Source organism: Halictus rubicundus, chromosome 14, assembly GCF_050948215.1.
Source record: "Halictus rubicundus isolate RS-2024b chromosome 14, iyHalRubi1_principal, whole genome shotgun sequence".
Classification (NCBI taxonomy): domain Eukaryota; kingdom Metazoa; phylum Arthropoda; class Insecta; order Hymenoptera; family Halictidae; genus Halictus; species Halictus rubicundus.
The window spans coordinates 6788242-6809678 of record NC_135162.1 but is presented as its reverse complement, the minus strand read 5'-3'; the positions used below and the strand labels follow the sequence as shown (position 1 = coordinate 6809678).

At 44.3% G+C, this 21437-nt stretch overlaps 2 protein-coding genes across 2 annotated transcripts in view; one reads left to right on the top strand and one right to left on the bottom strand.

Annotated features, from left to right (window-relative positions):
• Qin (tudor domain-containing protein qin) overlaps positions 1–21437 on the bottom strand; it is a 416046-nt gene that overhangs the window by 138545 nt on the left and 256064 nt on the right. The gene's annotated exons all lie outside the window — the stretch shown is intronic.
• LOC143361124 (uncharacterized) overlaps positions 1–21437 on the top strand; it is a 145897-nt gene that overhangs the window by 123539 nt on the left and 921 nt on the right. The window contains exon 2 of the mRNA XM_076800415.1: positions 677–919. Within this exon, the coding sequence (XP_076656530.1) occupies positions 677–919 (243 nt within the window). The remainder of the gene's footprint in view (positions 1–676; positions 920–21437) is intronic.

Below are 21437 nucleotides of genomic sequence, written 5' to 3'. Positions count from 1 at the left end.
ATATTTGTACTCCCACCATTTAGCAGGTATAGATAGTAAAACCTTTTTGCCTTCGACTTCTTATACGGTCATTACCTGGGAATCCAATACGGCAAGAGCCATAGCCCTAACGTGAAATTCATTTTTTTCATTTTGCACTGTGCGACGCCGGCAAGATCCGTGTTGCTGCCATACATCGAGTACTCGAATAACGAATGACATACATCGAGACATATGAAAAGCTCAATTTGCCCGGCCGTGGTGGGTTCAGTGTTGAAAATATTAGCCTCAGACGCGAGCACCGGCGCATTCCCGCCACTCCAACCACCAGGTCAGCATCAAGTTAATGACGTTAACGTCCGGGCAGCTCACCGGCAGGCTAGCCTGGCGGGTATCCGGGTGTTGTCCGAGGAAACTCCGCGGGCCAAAGTTTTCGTCCGAGAGGATGGTCTCGCGACGTTGGCCCGGCTTCCGGCAATCAACTTCGCCGGATAAGAGGATCGTCCAGGTGAAAGGACACGCGACACCTCGGAGCGTCTCGTCGAGAGGGAACGACGCAAAACGAAAAGAAAGTAAAAGAAAAAACGGGCTCGTCAGAGAGCGTCGCTGTTCTAGGAGAGGGGGTAGCGAACAAGATAGGGGGTTTGGGAGTGGGGGGATCGATTCACGCTTTTAAATGGCATCGGTCGTGTTTCAGAGAGCGTGCGGGACACCGGAGGCGACGAGAGAGGGGATCACCGGGTCGGCAAGGTGTCGAAGAGGGCGAAACCCCTGAACCCGGACGAAAACGAGCACGACAACGACAACGACGACGACGACGACTACTACTACGAGGACGTGGATGAAAGAAACAATCCGACGAACGAGGCACCGGCCGTGCCGCCCGGATTCCTCAGCCCCTCTGTGCGGGAGTACCTCGATCTCGGTAAATCGATACCCGGTACGTAAACAAGATCATCTCGCGGAAAGTTACCCCTTTGCCGGAGCCTTTCCTCCCCATCTCTCTCTCTCTCCCTCCCTCTCTCCCTTTTGGATCCTCTTTTCAACCCCCATCCCCCCCGTTAGCAGCCCCTCTTGGAATTTCCTCCTTTTAGTTGTGTCCCTCCGGCCTCCCTCGCGTTCTCTTCAACGTCGAGCGCGCGTTCCACGCCGAGTCTTCTTAGCTTCTTCTTCTTCTTCTTCTTCTTCTTCTTCTGTTTGTTGCTTTTTCTTCCATCTTTGCTACCCACTCGCTTCTTGCTCTTTGATGATACGCCTGACACCTTTGAGATGTTCCACCGGGAGAGGGATCGATGGCCCAGAACGATCGATGGCGAACCTGACGGGTGATGATCGGATATGCTCGAGGATTTAGGGGTGATCCGAAGGGTCGGGAGAAGATTTCTGGGGTTCCAGAGGGAGGTTTCGCGTGCGGATGATGCATGGGTTCGACGGGATTGTTCGTTGTGGAAATATCGGCACTGTTTAACCCTTAAATGCATGAGTGGGGTCCGCAAAGGACCCCAGTGTTCGATTTTGTGTTAACATTTTTAGCCGCGCCATTTTTAGTTTACAGAAATTTTACAGAAATAAATTGTTGCGGTAATCAAAGTTAGCAAGGAATTAGGTAAGTGGGGTCGTCCTCAATGGACCCCATGTATGCATTCATGTTCCTAATATTTGGTTTACCTATGCATTTAAGGGTTAACTATTGTTCGACTATTGTCACCGTTCAATTATTTACTTGGGAGTCTTCAGGAATTCTTTTCGCAGAAACTGTTCGACCTTGCGCGCCAGGATTTTGCACATATATTTACGGGCATTTGACGTGATTTTTTTCTAGAGAAAAGAATCAAAATTGTACGAGCTACCAGGGCGAGGCACTAACTATTGCCACCTATGATAACTCCGAAAGTGTGATAGTAGCAGAAAAGTTTTCGAAAGGAAAGATGCACGGGACAACAGGGGTTGTAATATAGCGTCAACCTTTTTCTCCTAGGTGGAGTCGCTTCGGAGATGTGAAGGTCCCCTTTGTTTCTTTAAATAGAATGCTATGTTTTGGCAGCTGTTTTCATGTAGCGGCTATTAGGGCGAATCCAACGAGGTGCGACGTTAAGGTCTTTTGAAGGTCAGCGAAGGTCATTTATGACAGAAAAGGCGAAGTAAACTTGCATTTACAGAAGATGTTCAAAGTGACTGCCGTTCGTATCAATGCAATGCTGCAATACTCTTATCACGGATTGAATAGTGTTTCTTATCACTTCGGCACTTATCGAATCACATGCTCTAACGATTTATTGTATTCAAATGTATTCAATTGTACGGCATGTCGAGTGAGAACGTTGGGGACATCTTTCAGCGGATTTACTATACCTGGCGATGACAAATAAACACGTCTGGACGATATCGCGGGACATAAATATAAGAATGGTGAGATCAGTAGCCGTCACGAGAGAGAAAAACCTGATAAATTTTTATGTCAAGTGACCTTTGCTGACCTTCAAAGTCGTTAATGTTGCATCTCGTTGGATTCGTCTCAGTAGCCGCTAGCGGAAAACAGTTGCCAAAACATAGCATTCTGTTTAAAAAAAGAAAGGTGACAACAAATTTATCTCTTTTTTTTTTGTCAAGTGACCTTTGCTGACCTTCAAAGTCCTTAATGTTGCATCTCGTTGGATTCGTCTCAATAGCCGCTAGCGGAAAACAGTTGCCAAAACATAGCATTCTGTTTAAAAAAAGAAAGGTGACAACAAATTTATCTCTTTTTTTTTTTGTCAAGTGACCTTTGCTGACCTTCAAAGTCCTTAATGTTGCATCTCGTTGGATTCGTCTCAATAGCCGCTAGCGGAAAACAGTTGCCAAAATATAGCATTCTATTTAAGAAAACAAAGGCGACAACAAATTTATCTCTTTTTTTTTTGTCAAATGACCTTTGCTCATCTTCAAAGTCCTTAATGTTGCACCTCGTTGGATTCGTCTCAATAGCCGCTATCAGAAACCAGCTACCAAAAACGTAGCATTCAATTTAAAAAAACAGAGGTGACAACAAATTTATTTCTTTGGGTATATGTTATTAAAAAAATTGCTAAAAGTTTGGGCAGCACATTCTTGTTATTTTCATAAAGTAATGTAGAGTAGTCACTTTTAGTGAACCTAGTGTTAATTTTGCGGATGGTTTGGACGTGTATCAATTTTTTACATTGGAATTCCTACAAATTTCATTGTCCCTTGTTTTTCTGTATATCGTTTTGCATAGTTGTTCCGTATCAATGTACAAACCTATAAATCTATAAAATCCATGTTATAGAAAATTTCAAATATTTCCATTGGCGTTGCGAGAAGTTGATTAAAATGGACGTACCGACTGAAAAGAAATGAGGACGGTTTTTGAATGTCGATGGAAATTAGTTTAGGAACTGCAAACGGAATTCGGGGCGGTTTGAATGGGATTTCCGAGGTAAATCGCGCGTCTCAGAAGATAATACGCGCTCCCTTAAGCTCAATTTTTCCGGGACGTCGTCGTTGGTCGCAATGAAAACAATCTCGACGCGGCTGGGGACGGCGAAAATACACGGGGGCATACCTCTCTCCACGACATGCAATAATTGTCTATGTATCTACGGTCTTGCCTTTCGTTCAGCCCGGTCCGTTCCCGCAATTACATAAAACCGCTCGTTTAAACCCGAGGAACTTGTCGAACGATCTCTCTCTCTCTCTCTCTCTCTCTCTCTCTCTCTCTCTCTCTCTCTCTCTTTCTCGCTCTCTCGTTGGCTCTCGGTCGTATATACTTGGACGTATAAAAAACGACGAGAGACGGGAGAAGACGAAGGAACGGCGACGAATTTAAACAAGCTGCTCCGCTCCTCGTGAACGACCAATCTACACGGTTTTACTTACGCTTCCGCGAGGTTCCTTCGCGATCACTGTAAAAAAATACGGGAGAAATTGCCCCGCGTTCCCGAATCTTAATAAAATCCACCGGGGACCTTTCGAAACCGGAATGCTTATCATATCAAGTTGTACGAGCTTCGAATGATACACACGTATCGTTTCAGAATAGTTTATAACATTTGTTGACGGGGATCAGACGGTCCGAGTGACTCGGCTCGAGAGATTCTCAAGTGAAAAGTACGGTCACGCAGAAATAACGACGTAAGCTATCTCCCCCCATTCTTCGACGACGTTAAAATAGAAATTTGGGATTCGGGTTATTTTGTGGTACGCAAAATAGGCTATTTATTAGCAGATTGGTCCTAAACTATTAATTTTCTTTTCTATTTTTTTTTTTAATTTTAGAAGTTATTCAGATATATTTTATTTTAGATTTAGATTTATTTAGATTTAGATTTTAGAATTATTGAAACTATAAAAATTCATTTATAAATTTCCTCGTCCGAGCATTTATTAAAATTACGGACATCTCAAGAAATTTAGGGCTGTCATTTTTATAAGGCAATACTTATCAGATACTGTTAATGCTTGGTAGGTTTAGTGCTCAGGAACCTGATGCAACAGAATTCTCGTGAAATTAAAAATATTAATAAATAATTTAAATTCTAAACAAATTTATTAATCCTATTCATAACTGTTTCAATAAATGTACTGTACAAAGGAGATTGTGAGATGGGGGTTAGTTGTTTCGCATTGAAATTGCAATTTCCGCTGAAGGATTGATTAAAAATTTCGAGAAGATATGAAACTTTCTTAAAAAAAGTTTGAGAAGATATGAAACAATGGCCGGTAGATCCGCTGATCAATGCGAACCTGGGTTTCGCAGGGGTGTCGCCGAATGTTCCTCCGAAGGATAAAAAAGAAGAAAATAGAATTGATCGATCGGTAGATTCATATTTAGCCACGTCCCGTTATGTAGAAGTCACGCTAGTCTGCCTTCTCCCATTAGCTTCTTTGAACGGGTTTCACTGACCTGGCCTAACGCAGGGCTCCGAGATTTTTTTCTTGCCGCCCTTTGTGCAATCGCGAGTCTCTCTCTCTCTCTCTCTCTCAGACACACACACACACACACACACTCTCTTTCTCTCTCCTCGGTTCTCGTCCCTCGATAATCGATCGATCGTGAAATATCCGCAGCCAGCAAGGTTCCCGGCCGGAAAATTCCTATAATGTAGTCTGCGAAGGGTCGGCGAGCTTTGTACGGTAGTAGCGTCGCGCAAAAAGCCTCTCCGTCGCAGAACGGATTTATGCGAATACGCGTGTAACGGCCGATTAGAAGATTCACGCGGTAAATTAAATGTTATTAAGCGGAAGAGGATGATGCGCGTTCGGCGTTTTCTTCTGGCGCGCTGCTGATACCCGCTCTTGAAAGTATGGCCGAGGAGATAGCGGGAAACGAGGTTAACACGTTCCTCCGCCATAGTGCGGAGGAGGGGAGGGGAGGGTGAGGGGTGGGGGGGCTAGACACCGTATTTTGCATCTGCAGACAACGTTGAGATACGACCTGCACGAGTCACTCCGCCGCGAACCAATACGCCGGCGAGTTACTGTAATATCATTTTTATAAGCAGACACCGTACGCGAAAGACAAGGACCGGCCTCGAGAGATTCTCCAGTGGAGAGACCGCTTTAAATAATACATCCTTATCGGTTTACAAGTGATAAACGGTTTTACGACATTTTCCGACGGACGTCAGACCGGTTGGGGCGGAGAGATTCTCAAGTGAAAACTACGGCCACGCTGGAAATATCGATACAATTCTTGGTACAGTCTTTACTCGATATATGTCGCACGTACCTGGCTGATAAAAGTCGCAGAACTATCCCCACTACCGCGGAGTATACCCCGTGAGAAGCTTCGCTGTCCTTTTCTACGTTCGGCAGTGTGTCAGAGAATAGTATCACCTAACCGATATATGTCGCTGGGGAGACCCGTGTTGTGGACATATATCGAGTAAACACTGTATTTCAAGTTGATCTTTAAGCACTTGATGGGACAGAATCGGCTTAAATAGCGATACTGTCTTTGTTCGATATATGTCGCAAATACCTGGCTGATAAAAGTCGCAGAACTATCCCCAGTACCGCGGGGTATACCCCGTGAGAAGCTTCGCTGTCCTTTTCTACGTTTGGCAGTGTGTCAGAGAATAGTATCATCTAACCGATATATGTCGCTGGGTAGACCCGACTTGTGGACATATATCGAGTAAACGCTGTATTTCAAGTTGATCTTTGAAGCACCTGATGCGACAGAATCGGCTTAAATAGCGATACTGTCTTTGTTCGATATATGTCGCAAATACCTGGGTGATAAAAGTCGCAGAACTATCCCCACTACCCCGTGAGGGTCTATCTAGCTCGAGAGGCCTTGGATACCGAGGAGTGTAAACATAATAGGAACGTTCAGCGTGGATCAAAGAACAGTACCTCCTGGACGATATATGTCGCTGGCTACACTCGCGTTTTGGACATATATCGAGCAAACACTGTATTAATAACTATATAGTCAGCACTTGAGGACGAACACCTCGACAAAGCGTTGTCATAAATCGTATACAATGTTTTCTCGATATATGTCCACAATACGGGTTTACTCGGGGACATATATCGGCTAGAAGATCGAATTAGGTTTACACTCCTGGGCGACCGAGGACACTCAAGCTTTGGGGAGCGACAGTGGGGATAGTTCTGGGACTTTTATCGGCTAGATATTTGTGACATATATCGAGAGAAGACTGTATGGACTGACCGCACTGAGAAATGATTAACAAGACGAGGTGGTCTAACATTTGGTCCTCACGGATGACACAAGAAAATTGTCATTTTGTCGAAAGATGTCTGTTGCCTAATTGCAAATGCAAACCGTTTCGCACGGTGCAAGCCAGATCGCATAAAACGGTGCGGGAGCTCTCGGTTTATCAATTCGCCTAATCCGGGATTAGACATTACGAAACATATCCGTCCGTTCACGGATGTTACGCGTTGGTGGAACGGCTCGCCAATTTGCGGACGGGCTGCCGCCACTGTAAACGCCTCCATTGTCCCAGAATTCGCGATGATCGATAATCGACATAACGCGGAGAAGCTCGGCCGAGCGAAACGTCGAAACCCTCCTGAACCCGTCTTGGGAACAACCGTTAATCGGATCGCCAACGAGAAAAATAGTTACGAAGGATTAAGCGTCCTTATCGCGCCGACAGACCATAATCCGATATTACAATATTAGATTATTGCTCGCCGATAAGAAAAAGAGGGACGGGACCGGAGTGGGGAGATCGGAAAACGTTTAACGGTTCAACTTTCTCCGTCGAAACCTCTCTCGAACCGGTCGATTATTCGTAATATTGTTAATATTCGTACCAATTGAATCGATGCTTTCGAGCTCCCTCGCCAGAAAGAATTTATTGTTAACCCCGGGACAAAACATCTCGAGCCTCTTGGCGAATCAATCCGCGATTCAGCCGGTTTGAAAAATTTCGTGAAAAGCCGATTCAGATTATTTGTGCTCCATTGTATAATATACAGGGTGTCCGTCTGTAAATGTCACAGCAAATAGTTCCTAACTGATTAAAGTCACAAGAATGTTTAATAAGACAAATTTGCACGACATAAAGTGCATGTAAAATATTTCTATTTCCTCGTGACCTTTGCAAGTTACGAAGGTCACCATCCTTTTTCTTTTTTTAAATTCAAACCACCATTTTTCTTTACACGTTCATGAAGTAGGCGTCATTTGCAGTGAAAATCATATTTGGTAACAAAAAATGATATTATGCGTTGTTTAAGTATTCTTGAATTTGATTTGGAATGTCAAAGAGCTTGAGAAAGTAAGCAAATAATTTTTTTGCGAAACATTTTGTGTGCTGAAGCACTAACATGTCGGAAAATGTTGTTTTAAAAAATTGATAAGCATCCTTGAAAAATTGTGTGCAATTTTCGTATCGATGAACATCGGATTAATTATGCGTGTTATGTCGACTTTCCATACCATAATTTGGAAAACGAGACATATATGGTATATCAGATAATATTTTGATTGGATTTATCAGATATTATTTGTATACTCTCTCAATCTGTTTGACAATCCAAGTCAAATTCAAAACTACTTACAATCCAGTTTACAGTAAACAATGCATAATATCAATTTCTTACTAAATATGATTTTGACTGTAAATGAATCCTACTTCATAAATGTCTAAAAAAAAAAAAATGGTAGTATGAATTTAAAAAAACGATGGTGACCTTCATAACTCGCAAAAGTCATGAGCAAAAAAAAAAAATGTTACATGCACTTCATAGCAGACTTAAAACAGTGCAAATTTGTTTTATTAAACTGTCTTGTAACGTCAACCAGTTACGAAATGTTTGCTCTGACATTTATAATCGGACACCCTATCTATGCTAACTTTTTCGAAATTATTCGCGTTGGGATGAATTTAATACAGCAAAGCCTTGATCTAAGCCTTACGGTGCTACACGCTCTTAGTGGAGCCTATCCCCTCCACTGGGGGGCGAGTACAGTGAATTCTCATTACGAGTCAGTGCCAACCTTACAATTTGGAGTCAGTGGAACTACCCACACCATCGCGGTGAGGGGCCGAAGCCGTTTCTCGAGCTACGTGCAACATTGTATCGGAGAAAGACATTTTCTCAGTCTTCTTGTCACTACCGCTTAGTAGTCATAGTATTCTATGACTTGTAGACGGATATGACTCTTAGGTTTTCAGCGTGCCATTTGTATTTCAAATGCGACGCTCGGCGACAACCTCAGATTTCGTCTAAGAGTCAGTCACCAGGACGGAGCAACCGACTCGTAACGAGAATTCACTGTAGCTCGGAGCGCGTCACGTGACCGGGCCGTGGTGGAAGGGGGAATCGGAGTGGGGGAACAAGTCTTGATCTGGCGACACAGCACGGACCCGAGTACTTCCGTGCCTGCTCTCTCTCTGGTACTTTTCGTTGGTGCACAAATGTGTTTTGTTCCTTTCCATTGTTTGTCTTAGAGGGTTCGTCAGCGGATTTGTTAGTCGATCGGCGAATCTCGCGAAAGAGGCAATTGAAAAAGAATTGCCGAGAATGTTGAACAGCGACGAGGAACGTTTGTCGGCTCCGGGAACGCTCTAGTGAAACTAAAGTATCTCAAGAGACCTCTCTCCTCTTTAAGAGTGATCATTTGCATAATCTTCTGTGGTATAGCCGTGTTGAAACCATCGAACCCATCCTTTCCATTGGTATTTTAGATAATAGCACAATTATTGTGATTCCCCGAGCTTCGTGGTTCCGAGGCTTCTCGATTATAGCTCCGGGGGTTGGGATACCGTTAGAATACTAAGACCCAAAGCGTGACGAGCCGCATAAATCACACAGTTTCGTTTTAACACTGCTGAAACACTGTCAAACTAGTTTTCCACTTCCCATCAAAATTACAACAGTATCGCGTGACACAAGGAAAGAATTCGATCAAGTCGATTGTTTTACAGTTTCGGGCTTTTGACAAATCTGAAAATATTCCGAGATACTCTTCGCTGTAAAAATTAAATTAAAAATTCGATGGAAAATCACGAGGAAACGACGCAGAAGATTCCGAAAGACGTCGAGGCAATTTATGCGAATATTAAAGAACGAAATTGTGTCTCGTCATCTTTCTTCGATTGCTATCTGGAATTTGCATAAACTTCGGTAATCTAATAATAGTTCTGGTCTCAGGTATTACACTATCGATCTAAACCGAATTCCAAGTGTTGTTTGCTTAAGTCCTCGAATCGCTTAAGCTCGGTAATAGTTGTCGAATAGCTGTTATAATAAGGAGGCATATTTCTAGAATTCAACGTGGAAATCCTCTGACCCCGTTTACTATACTATATCTAAATGCCTGCGCACACACTCAGGCTGCATTATTGCGCGTGTGTGCTCTCATCATTGCATCAGGCTAATGGTACGATAAATCTCGAAGCATTCGCAAAACCATGGACAATTTTATTTATTAACAAATACTTATTGGCAATTTTATGACAGACCATTTTACTCTTCTTCTTCCAGCATTTCGTATTTGTTTTACTTCTTAGACGCAACAGTTTTGTACAATATAATGCAACGGAGACAGCACATTCGTACTCATATTCATATTCCGGCCAGGGTCACCGGGGTCAATTCCGAAAACAACGAACGCCATCTTCATTCGAGAGAGCAGCACCCCGATGATCTCCCAGGGATTCCACCGGGGGCCAAAGTTCCACACACAGACGGGATTTTATAAAATCGCCCTGGGAAAATCGAACCGGAAGTAAAGAGATGGAAAATTTACCCCCACCTCCTCCTCCTCCCTGCCGTAACGTCACCCTCCGCCATAACGTCCGCCAAAGAGTTTTGGTACGCCGCCGGTCGCCGCACCGACTGTCCGACGAAAGTAAAAAAAAAAAAAAAAAAGAAAATATCAGCGTAACCGGAGGAAAACTTAGATCCTTTTGAAAATTGCCGCGGCGCGCACAAAGGACCGTCGCACTTATTAAGAAACCGCTACCTTGAACGGACCGCGACCATTTGAATAGCAAATTCCGTATAATGAAAGTGGGGGTCGCCTTGTAATGTAAAATAACGTGATATAGCGGACACGCGCACACACACACACACACACACACACATACGTTTTAACTACAAGAGTAATTTTCTCTCCGAGGGTTCGGCCTCTCGCAAAATTACATTGGACGGTTCTCGCGAATTAAACGAATTTTGTATTCGCTCGTAGATCACTAGTCTTCTGACACTGAATATTTCGATTTTCGATTGCTATGTATTCTCTCAAGATTATTTCATTCTAAAACTGTCCCTACACAAGCGATCATGGTTACTGTAAATTATGAAAGTATCTGGCCATCTGACTGCTGAACGCAAAAATTGCATCGTTAACACCGCAGAATGCAACGCTGGCGGGGGGGGGGGTCTATTTTGTTTTTGATTATTTCTTTGCGACATTGTTACCAGCATACTCCCGCCATTTTTCCGATTAAAACGAGTCCAAACACGACGTCATTCGCAGCAGATTTGCCCGTTCAAAAACACTGTGGCAACGACTTCCTCCGTAGTTCGGATAAGCGAGGTTCTACAAAATCGTGGATTACACGAGCAAATGAAATCGGAGTCCTATCGTCCTTGGTATCATTTTAATCGGGAAAACATGAGCAATATGGTGTTACTACTTTCAGGAAGAAATAAACACAGACGAAGAATCGTTCCGCCGTAAAATTTGGTTTTCGTTGAAGGCACCGTGTTCGTTATGTATCGTTATAGAAACACCGTGTTGCAGGAGGCGTGTGGGGGCTTTATCAGCGTGTTCTATCGAAACTGTGCTAGAGCAGGGTAGACTGTCGAAGCACTAACTGGTACGATTTTAGTGCGCATAATTCCGGGATCGTAGCCTCGATTCACGATCGAAAGGGAAGCGAGAGCCCGTTGTTCGGCAAATGAAGGACAAACAGATTTGGGTATGCGTCAGGAAGAAATGTCTCCATCCTCCACCTTTCTCTGTTTTATGTTTCCCCGTGGCAGCCATCGTCATAAAGTCAGTCAGACGAATGGGACGAGGTTCGTCTCTCCCCTCTGTCTTTATCATTCCCTTCTCTCTCTCTCTCTCTGTCTCTCTCTCTCTCTCTCGTTCGTCTCCCAGCTTCGATCCTGTTCCTCTCTTCGTTCGACGCCCTCTATCGCGCGTTTCATTCGTCTTCGTCGGATTCGACGGCGTTTCGCATCCACCCCTAAGTCATTCGTGCACTGTGAAACGCACGAGAATGAGACCTACGAGTTAGGTATGCCCCTGAAGCGAACGGGGATCACAGGGAATCCGGGAAACTGATGGAAGGTTCCTCCGCGTCTACGGACGGAAATTCAAAAAATTACGAAACTTTCGGAACGCGTGGCGCATATTTAGCTACAAGCCACGCAATTCTGTTCTTTCTCTTTTTGCTGGCAAAATTCACTTTGAGGGCGCGAAATCGCCCCTTGAAAATTTGCCAGCAGCTTCCTCAGTCAAGGCACGTGCTCCCGAAGTCGTAGTGACTGTTAGTGTCAGCTCTTTAGTATTGTTAATTCAGAATTATCGAAATTGTAAAGATGCACGAATGAGGAATTATTCAACAAATTTATTTCTTTGGGTATACAGTGATTTCTCTGTATATGTCGCCAAGGTCTACATGATAAATGTCGCGGAATTATCCCCCCCCCACCACCGCCAGGGTATACCCTGTGAGCTTGAGAGGCCTAGAAGTGTAAACATAACGTGTATGTCTCCTGCACGATACACGTCGCTGGCAAGACCCGTTCTGTTGACATATATCGAGAACGCACTGTAAACAATTTGGATAGATACATTTCTGTTATTTTGATAACGCCGAAGACCCTTTGACTCGCGTGTATGACGCAGATAAACGATATGTTCCTGACGGGAATCGGTGTGACATTGTCGCTTATACTGCTCGGACAAGCAATAATCTGGCCACGCGATATATTTTATAGAACCGTAATAAGAAATGGCAATAATTGAATTGTTCTTTTATGAAGCGTAAAATGTTATTGGCGGTGTGATTGTACGCATTTATGACAGAAGCGAGTACACGAACTGCGAGACGAACAATCGAAAGAAATTTCTCCTTCTCGTTCCGCCAGGAAAACAGAAAATTGAATGTGGAGGGAAAATTCGAAATACAGTGAATTCTCGATATATGTCACAAGCATGGATCTCGCCAGCGTCGTGTATCCTCCAGAGCCATACCCGAGCCGTATTATGTTTACAGTCCTAGGCCTCTCGAGCTTCCCCTCGGGGTGTATACCCTGTGGTAGTGGGGATAATTCCGCGACATTTATAATCGAGGTCCTGGCGACATATACAGAGAAATCAGCGTACAAGCTGAAAATGAAGAGTAAAAAATATCGGCTCAATTCTGCAGTTATTCGCAATCAAAAATCCGCCTAAAATGCGGCAACCCGGCCGACAGAGGTGTACGTTGCTTACGTCACAGGCTGCCATTAGGCGCGCGGCAGTCACGTATCAACTGACAAATACGTGCCTTGCAAGAAATCACCTGGGCAATGATTCGGCGTCCGAGGCCTCTCGAGGTAGCGGGGATAAGTCCGCGACGTTTATCGCCCACGCCTTCGCGACATATATAGAGAAGTCACTGTACCTTCGCTGGAACGCGTTCACGTAGAACGAGGTCCGCTGTTCGCGTAGAACCTGCCGCAAAGTTGGTCACAAATTTTTTTGTGCCTTCGAGTGTCAGCGTTCGCATGACTAACAACGCGGCGGGCAAGTGACGCAAATCGATCGAGGCTTGCCTCGAGCGGCCCAATTTTTCAGCAGGAAATTACGAAGCGGGCGACCGGATTTCTACGGGTAGAACGGTCGTCCGTGCGAGAGAAAGAGACAGAGAATACAACAAACAGCGCGCCGACATTCTCGTGTCGCAGGCCTGGAATTAATAAGCGAACTCGGCCGGCACGCGAGAGTCAAAGCTTATTCCCCCCCGGCCGATTTCTTCCGCCTGTTTTCCTCCTCGTCTGTGTCACTCGTTTTCTCTCCCACCTCGAGCAAATTCTTCCTAACGAGTCCCCAGCAATAATAGATACCTTCGCTTCCTTTGATCGGGGGGGGGGGAGGAGGAGGAGGAGGAGGAGGAGAAGGAGGAGGAGGGTTGCTTGCTGTCATATCGCGGACAATTATGAACCCCTAGGATGCAGGTACGCTTGCATCTTCGACCCCGTTTCTTCCTTTTCCTCCCTCCCTTCCTCCCCCTACCCCCCACCCCATTCTCCTTTCTTCTTCCTCTCTTTTTAACTCCCCCTACTTTCGATACGAAGGGAAAGCTTCTTGCGAACGGCGAGACTTCTTTCCGGGATCATAAACGTTCCACACGTGTATCGTTCTGCGCCGTAATGCGCCTACGAAGAATGAACTCTGCCTGTTGCCACCGGCATCCATTAACGAACATACGCCGAAGGATTTGATCGGCTTCCTTATAATGATGAGAGACGTCGATCGTTTCGCGATGCACAGACGACTATATGCGATCCCTTCCGTTCTCAATGTTTCTCCAAGAATCCCTTGTCGCGAACGGCTGCCGTACTGCAATCTGGCATGGAGAATGATTTCTTTCGAATCCTCTTAGTTTTCGATTCCACTTCTGTTTATTATCAGCGAGAGAGTCGCAACTTTCAATGGATAGGGTTGTTTCGGGAGACACGCACCGCAGGGATGCATCGGTTTTTATTTTACAGTGATTTCTCGGTATATGTCGCCAAGGCCTCGATGATATATGTCGCGGATTTGTCCCCACTACCGCGGGGTATACCCCTTGAGGGGAAGCTTGAGGGGTCTTGGAGTGTAAACATAACACGACTCGGGTATGTCTCGATGGTGTTGGTGACATATATCGAGAATTCACTGTGGTGAATGTCATTTTAACATTTGTGAATAACCGCGTATCGATGAATACGTGAATTGTATTGTTTACGTGTAACGGAAGTATGAAAACTTTTTAGTGCTCGAAGCTGCTGGGGAAATATTTTTGCAAGTGGTCAGTGCAAATGTTATTACTAGACTGCGAATGTTTATGCGATTTTCAATTTTTGTAGAGAGATTTTAAGAAAGTTGAGTCACATGGAATTTGATTTTTAGTGGTGATAGCCTTTGTAGATGCAAAATATATAAAAGTCGTACTAAATTCTATCGAATTTTATGTTCTCGGATTTTTTGAAAATTTTTATAAGCCATAAACGCATAAAGTTTCGCAGTCTAGTTATTACCTTCTTATGGTATGGTTTTAAGTATCAGTATCGGCTTAAATAGTGACAAAGGTGTTTTGACAAAATTCTTTGTACTGGTTCTTGCTTTTGTGTAGGTGCGTCTCTCCCAGCACTAACACTAGGTTTACGGAGCACTAAAAGCGACCATTTTGCATTACTTTATAGAAATAACAAGATCGTGCTGTCCACACTTTTAGCAAAATTTGAAAAATAATATATTCCTCAAAGAAATAAATTTGCTAAATAATTTCCCATGTATGCATCCTTAGAATCTCAATAATTGTAAATTAAAAATATTAGAACCCGTCATTTTGACGGGTCTCGTAAACCTAGCGTTAATGTATGTAAGTGTACCAGGCAAGTGTTTTTATAAAAATTGAAGCATCCCTTTCTTAATTAATTAGAAAGCGATAGAAAAAGCGAGATTAATTAGAAAGCGAAATATATAGTTTCCGAGATAAAATAGTTCCGAGCACAAAGGGTTAATATATTAAAATAAAAGTTTTACCCAGTTAACGTTACATACTAGGTCGTCCCATAAGTTCGTGCCGTTCACTCTTGTACCATTTAAATTCTAAAAATAAAATACATGTAATCACCCTTTTATTCCACAAGCTCTTCTGACCTTTTTGGAAATACATTATAAAATCGTCACTATAAAAATTTCTGCGGTTCTTCATTAAAATACTTTTCAATGCTGAATAATATAAACATATCCACGGCACGAACTTATAGGACGACCCACTATTATTAACACTAGGTTTACGAGACCCGTCAAAATGATTATTGAGATTGTGAAGATCCACCTACGTGGAATTACTCAACAAACTGATTTCCTTAAGTATATATTATTTAAAAAAATGACTGAAAACTTGGACAGACACGTTCTTCTTATTTTTATAAAGTGACGTAAAATACTCACTTTTAATGCTCCGTAAACAAAGTGTCAAAGCGATTTAAATAAACAATTAAACCATGCCTGCCGGTACTCCGAATTATCCATAAAATTCTCACGAACAGAAAACGAAATGCATCTCTCCCGAAATGACAAAAAACAATAGAGCACAATATCAGACCATCATTCCATGCGACGGGTGTATGCTCTCGTGCTACGACAGAAGATTACATTAGTTACAGGAGATCGTTTCGAATGGCAAAAAAGCTTCTTACGGAATTATAACCGGACCGATACGAGCTTTCGCTCAACCCTCCCCCTCCCTTGCCCCCCGGGGGTCGTCGGCGTGCGTCTAAACAACTTTGCATCAATATGGTGCCCTTGCACGGTTCTCTCTCCCTCCCCCCTGACGCCCCGCTCTTTGCCATCTCTGGCACCGCGTTACCATTCTCCCCGTAGCTCGTCGTTTCTGCCCCATAGCCGTTCGAATCTCATTCGACGAGCAGCATAGTTTCACGTGGCGGATCGCGTGGATCTCACCACCCGGCCCAGGTATATATACGCTTGTTGTTACCGTGGAACAGAGACGGAGCTAACAGGCGAGAACCAACTCCTCAGAGAGCGAGAGAGAGAGAGAGAGAGAGAGAGAGAGAGAGAGAGAGAGAGATGAAGGTGGGAGGAAGAGGGGGGCCGATGAGAGACTCTATAGAGAATGGAACGTGCACTTTCCACCGTGGTCGCAAACTCGTCCGTATCGCAGTGACATCCATACGAAATTCGCACCTTCCGCCAGCTTGTCCGACCTGTTTTGTCACCGGAAGAGATTCCGTGTACCCGCATGGAATAAACGTCCCCGATCCCCTCCGCCATCTTCCTCGCGCCTGGCCCACCCTTTTCAATCGCTTCCTCCGCCTTTGTCACCCTCTATCTATCTCTTTCGAGAGAGAGAGAGAGGGAGTTCTGTCTCTCTCTCTCTCTCTCTCTCTCTCTCTCTCTCTCTCTCTCTCTCTCTCTCTCTCTCCCCCCCCTCTCACTCTAGGTGCCGCGATTCCTCTCGACTCGCACGGTGTCGTCCAGGTAATTATAACTTTGCCATGTTCCGCGTCGACATTGCGAAACGTATCCATCGAGAGCGTCGTGTCCTCTTTTCATCGACCGAGACGCAAAACTTCGAGAGCTCGCGATTATTTCGTTCTTCCGGCCCCCTCCGACCATGCGAGAAATCGCAGATTTTTATACCCTCTTCTCCGAGGCAAATTGCCGCGGGAAAGGTAAGTAGGGTTGACGCGGGGAGACGATAAGGAGAGTATAGTCGCTCGAGGATCGATTTACCGGCCGGTCGGTTACGCTTATCGATGCTGCTGTTTCGGGAAAGGCAATTTTTCTGCGACTGCGATGCCGCGACCAGCCTCCCCGCACCGTCATAAGTGGAATCTTTGTGACAGGAAACGAGTAGGTGTGATTCGAGACGGGGAAATCATTCGAGGAATTCGAATACAGTGCTTTCTCGATGTGTGTCCGTCGCACGGGTCTGGCCAGTGACATATATCTGCGAGGAGATACTATTCTTTAACGCTAGGTTTGCGGGGCACTGAAAATTACTGTTTTACATTATAAAAATAACGCGAATGTATCTATCGAAATTGATATATACCCAAAGAAATCAATTTGTTCAATAATCCCTCACGGATGTATCTTTAGAATCTTAATGTTCGTAAATTGAAAATATTAGAATCCGTCATTTTGACGGGTCCTGTAAGATTATTGTTAATCCACGACGAAAAGGGCAGCGAAGTCCTAGAGCAGTGCTTCACAATGTGGGGCCCACGCCCTAAAGGGGGCAATTTGATTGTTAAGGGGAGCAATTAAAAAATGGACTCGTCCAGAGTTTAACCTTTAACGGTCCGGAAGTATTTCAAGTTTACTTCCCAACAGGTTCAAGCTATTTTTCATACCAAGAGAATCTGTGGACTCAACATTTTTATGTCAAGTATAGAAAGGAAAATATTTATATTTTATTTTATATATATATATATACACATATATTTTATTTTTTTTATTTTTGCCACCATATATTCGGCATTGGATCCAGTACGTAAAAGTTCGATAAGAGTTATATATAATAATTCGATAATAATTCGTCGCATTAAAATTAAATATTATTAACCCTTTGCACTCGAGCGGCGACTCTGAAGCGCCATTAAAAATTGTTGTGGCACTATCTCGAAGAAATTACCAAAAATATTACAAAATATTTGTTACATAACAAAATTTGTATTTAATAGATTACTAAACATTTAAATAACATATGTGGAAAACGGATCAGTTTCGTATGAATAAAATGTTAATATTCTAAGACGGAAGGAAAATGTTGTTTTAGAATTAAAATAGCGCCGAGTGCAAAGGGTTGAGTTACATTCTGTAATACCTATTTTTAATGCGTTTTCTTTAGCATATTAAATTTATCTAATCTTTTGGGGGGGGGGGGGATGTGCCGTCGCAGATTATTTGAATATTACAAAAGGGGGTCGCGACTCAAAAAAGGGTTGAGAAATACTGCTATAGAGGCCTCGGTCGCCGAGAAGTGTAAATATACGTGCCTACACGATACATGTCCAAAACACGGGTCTGGCAGGGCCAATTATCGTCTAGAATATTATACTATTCTTCGATACACTGCCGAACGTAGAAAAGGTCAACGAAGCTTCTTGGTGCGACAGTGGGGATGGTTCTGGGACTTTTATCGGCCAGATATTTAGGACATATATCGAGAAATCACTGTACACAGCTATATTACTTTCAACCTACCAGACACCCGAAGCAAGTAATTAACCAGTTACCTCTTTGAAAAATGAGTACCTAAGTTGCGTCGCAAGAATTAACCGCTGCTTCAATTGTAGCTGTTTTGACGAGTATACACGTCATGGCACAAAATATTGCCATTCCTTCATGACGAGTATACTCGTCAAACACAGTTAACTGGTCGAACACATTTCGTCATCCCAGCTTGCTGCAATTCCGGTAGAAAAATTTCGCACGAGGATCCGCAGTCTAATGATTACGTAGTACACTTTTTATTAGATTGTCTAACTGCAGATTAACAGACTAATTGCAGATTTAATGCTGACAGTGCAGGTGCAGCTTCACTTGACCGAAACAACATTAAAAATACACACTGTGCGAAGGAAATAATATTGTACACGACGGAAGCACCTTGAAACATTTTCAGAAAAGAAAAAAAGGTTAAAAATCGTGGAAGCCATCGCGCCGAGGACGTCATACTTTTTCCCCGAGCACACCGGATCACCTTCGCAAAATTCCGTGCTCTCGAGGACGACCTCGGTAGTAAAATGCACCGGGTAATTGTCCCCGCGACCGCATCGATACGCTCCACCATTCCGAAACGAGTAAATCCTTTAAACATTTTACGCCACGCCCATACGCGATTCGTCCGGAACGTCTCGAAAATCGTCCGCAGCCATCTTCCCCGGGACGAAGCCCTAAACAACCCGATTCCGCGTGCAGAAACCGCGGGTCGCGAGACGCTCTCTCTCTCTCTCTCTCTCTTTCTGTATAAAAGATGAACGAAAAATTTGTCGGCCACGCTCACCCGGCAGACAATAACTCAAAAAGACATCCGTATCCGAGGCGGCGCAAAGCAGAGGCAACGAAATAAAAGGAAAAACGGTGGAAAAAAAGAAGAAGAAGAAGAAGAAGACCTGGTGTTCGAGGATCGGCGAGGAAAGACATCGGCGGAGGAGAGCGGCGGCTCTTCTCTCCGGTGGCTGTTTCTATGAAAGTGCAAGGAGAAGGAATGTCTTCGCGGGGAGAATGCCGTCGTTCGTCTAATTTCGTAGCACGGTCCGACGGTTCGAAATGAAATTTCGCACGCAACCGAAGCGGATGACGAGCAGAGCCGTGCAAAATACGGGAACATTTTTACGACGGAACAAAGTTTCCCGTCGTGCCGGCGAACTTTTTACGCTCGTATTTATGGGCAAGCCGTCGTAAATCCGCGGGCGCCAACACGTCCCCCTCCCCCCACCCTCCTCTATCCCCTCCCCGCTCCCGAGCGACCTGATTAACCCTTTGGAAAGCGGGAGACGTGTAATTATCCACTTATACCGGATAACGCAATCGTCAAGCAGAAATCATTCAGTAACTCCAAGCCTTCTTCTGATTCCGTGCTTCGAATCCCTGCCCCCCCCCCTCACGATTATGCTGCGGGGAATTATGCGAAAATTTTCACGATTCCCCGTAAGCATGGTGGTAAGCTCTCCACCGATCGAATTAGAAGGGAGACGGACAGATATACAGCGAGTTCTCTATATATGTCGCCAAGGCCTAGATCATAAATGTCACGGGATCATCCCCACTACTCGGACGCCGAGGAGTGTAAACATAACACGGCTCGGGTATGTCCTGGGCGACACACGACCCTCGCATGACCCGTGCTGTTGACATATATCAAGAACATACAAATACTTGTTCAATTTTTGTAACAAACCTTTGATGTGACAGTAAACCTTTCAAAAAAGCCCAGTAGTAGGGATCCTTTTTCATTAAAAACATTAGTTTCAAGATATTCTGCATACGATATAGGATGGTCACTTTATTATGCCGGTCACTGTATATCGAGCATATATGACATATATCGAGAACTCACAGTATCGAAATGCGTGAGTTGCGCTTCGATCAAGTTTATCACGAAATATTTTTCCCACACGACATTAGGAAAAAATGTAAAACATGAAGACATACGTTTTGTTGTATGACGTTACCAGTGTTGTTTATTAAAAAATTGAGCTAGATATCTGAAACTGAGGGATACTTAGGAATTTCCCTCTTCCTTTGATAACCTTATAGACGTCGATTCTTTGAAGTTTTTTCGTTCGAGCACTCGTTTCCGCCGCAATCGCATAAAGATCTCCGCAGCCTCCTGATCGCTATTCCGGCAATGACGGCGCGTTAATCGAATCTTTTCGACGGATCCCCAAGGCGTCTAAACAGAGGCAAGCTATTATTCAGGCGGGGTAGGGGAGGGGGGTGTTTCAGGATCCGAATTTCGAGCGGAAATCTCATTGAACGACATAACAGGATATAGTACGATTCCGGGGTTGATAGTTGCCGAAGACAAGGGGTGGTGGCGGAGAGAGGGGGTGTAGGTAGGTATCCTCGCGATGATCCCTAGGAACCAGGGACCGATCCGCTTCTGGCTGCATGATTTCCGTGAGCGGATAGACTGGAACGTGAGCAAAGCTCCTATCCGCAGACTGCTCTCCGGTTTGATGTATCCTCGATTAATCGGTGGAAGTGCCAAGGGGCGAGATGCACCGTACGTGCTCGACTCGCCTGACACCTGTATTACCTGTACAAAGCAGGCGCCCCACCAGGTATCGACGTTCGGCTGTCAACTCTATAACTATGTCCTGCACTTAACCGTCGGCGTCGGGGCCCGGTTATGCGTTCCCCTGATCGGTCATTACTCCAATTATAACAATAATCGTTCCTTTCCCGTCGACAATCCCGCAAAATCTATATCGAACGTATTACACGATTGTGGTAACTTCAGTTTCAACGAGCCGGCACGGAAGGGCCAACCAAAAATCGCATAACGACGGTACTTCCGCAAGCCTAATTGATATGTACGAATAATTACGGTTCGTACTGGTGAAATTCCTAAAATAAAAAATAATCCCAGATAAATCGGATCACCCTAAACAGCTACCTTCATATTATACAGGCTCTCTGACCTAAATGTCATCACTTCACACAGTTACCATCTTCACTACTCTACCAAGATACCCCTCAGAACAAAGTTACGCATGCAATTTTTCCT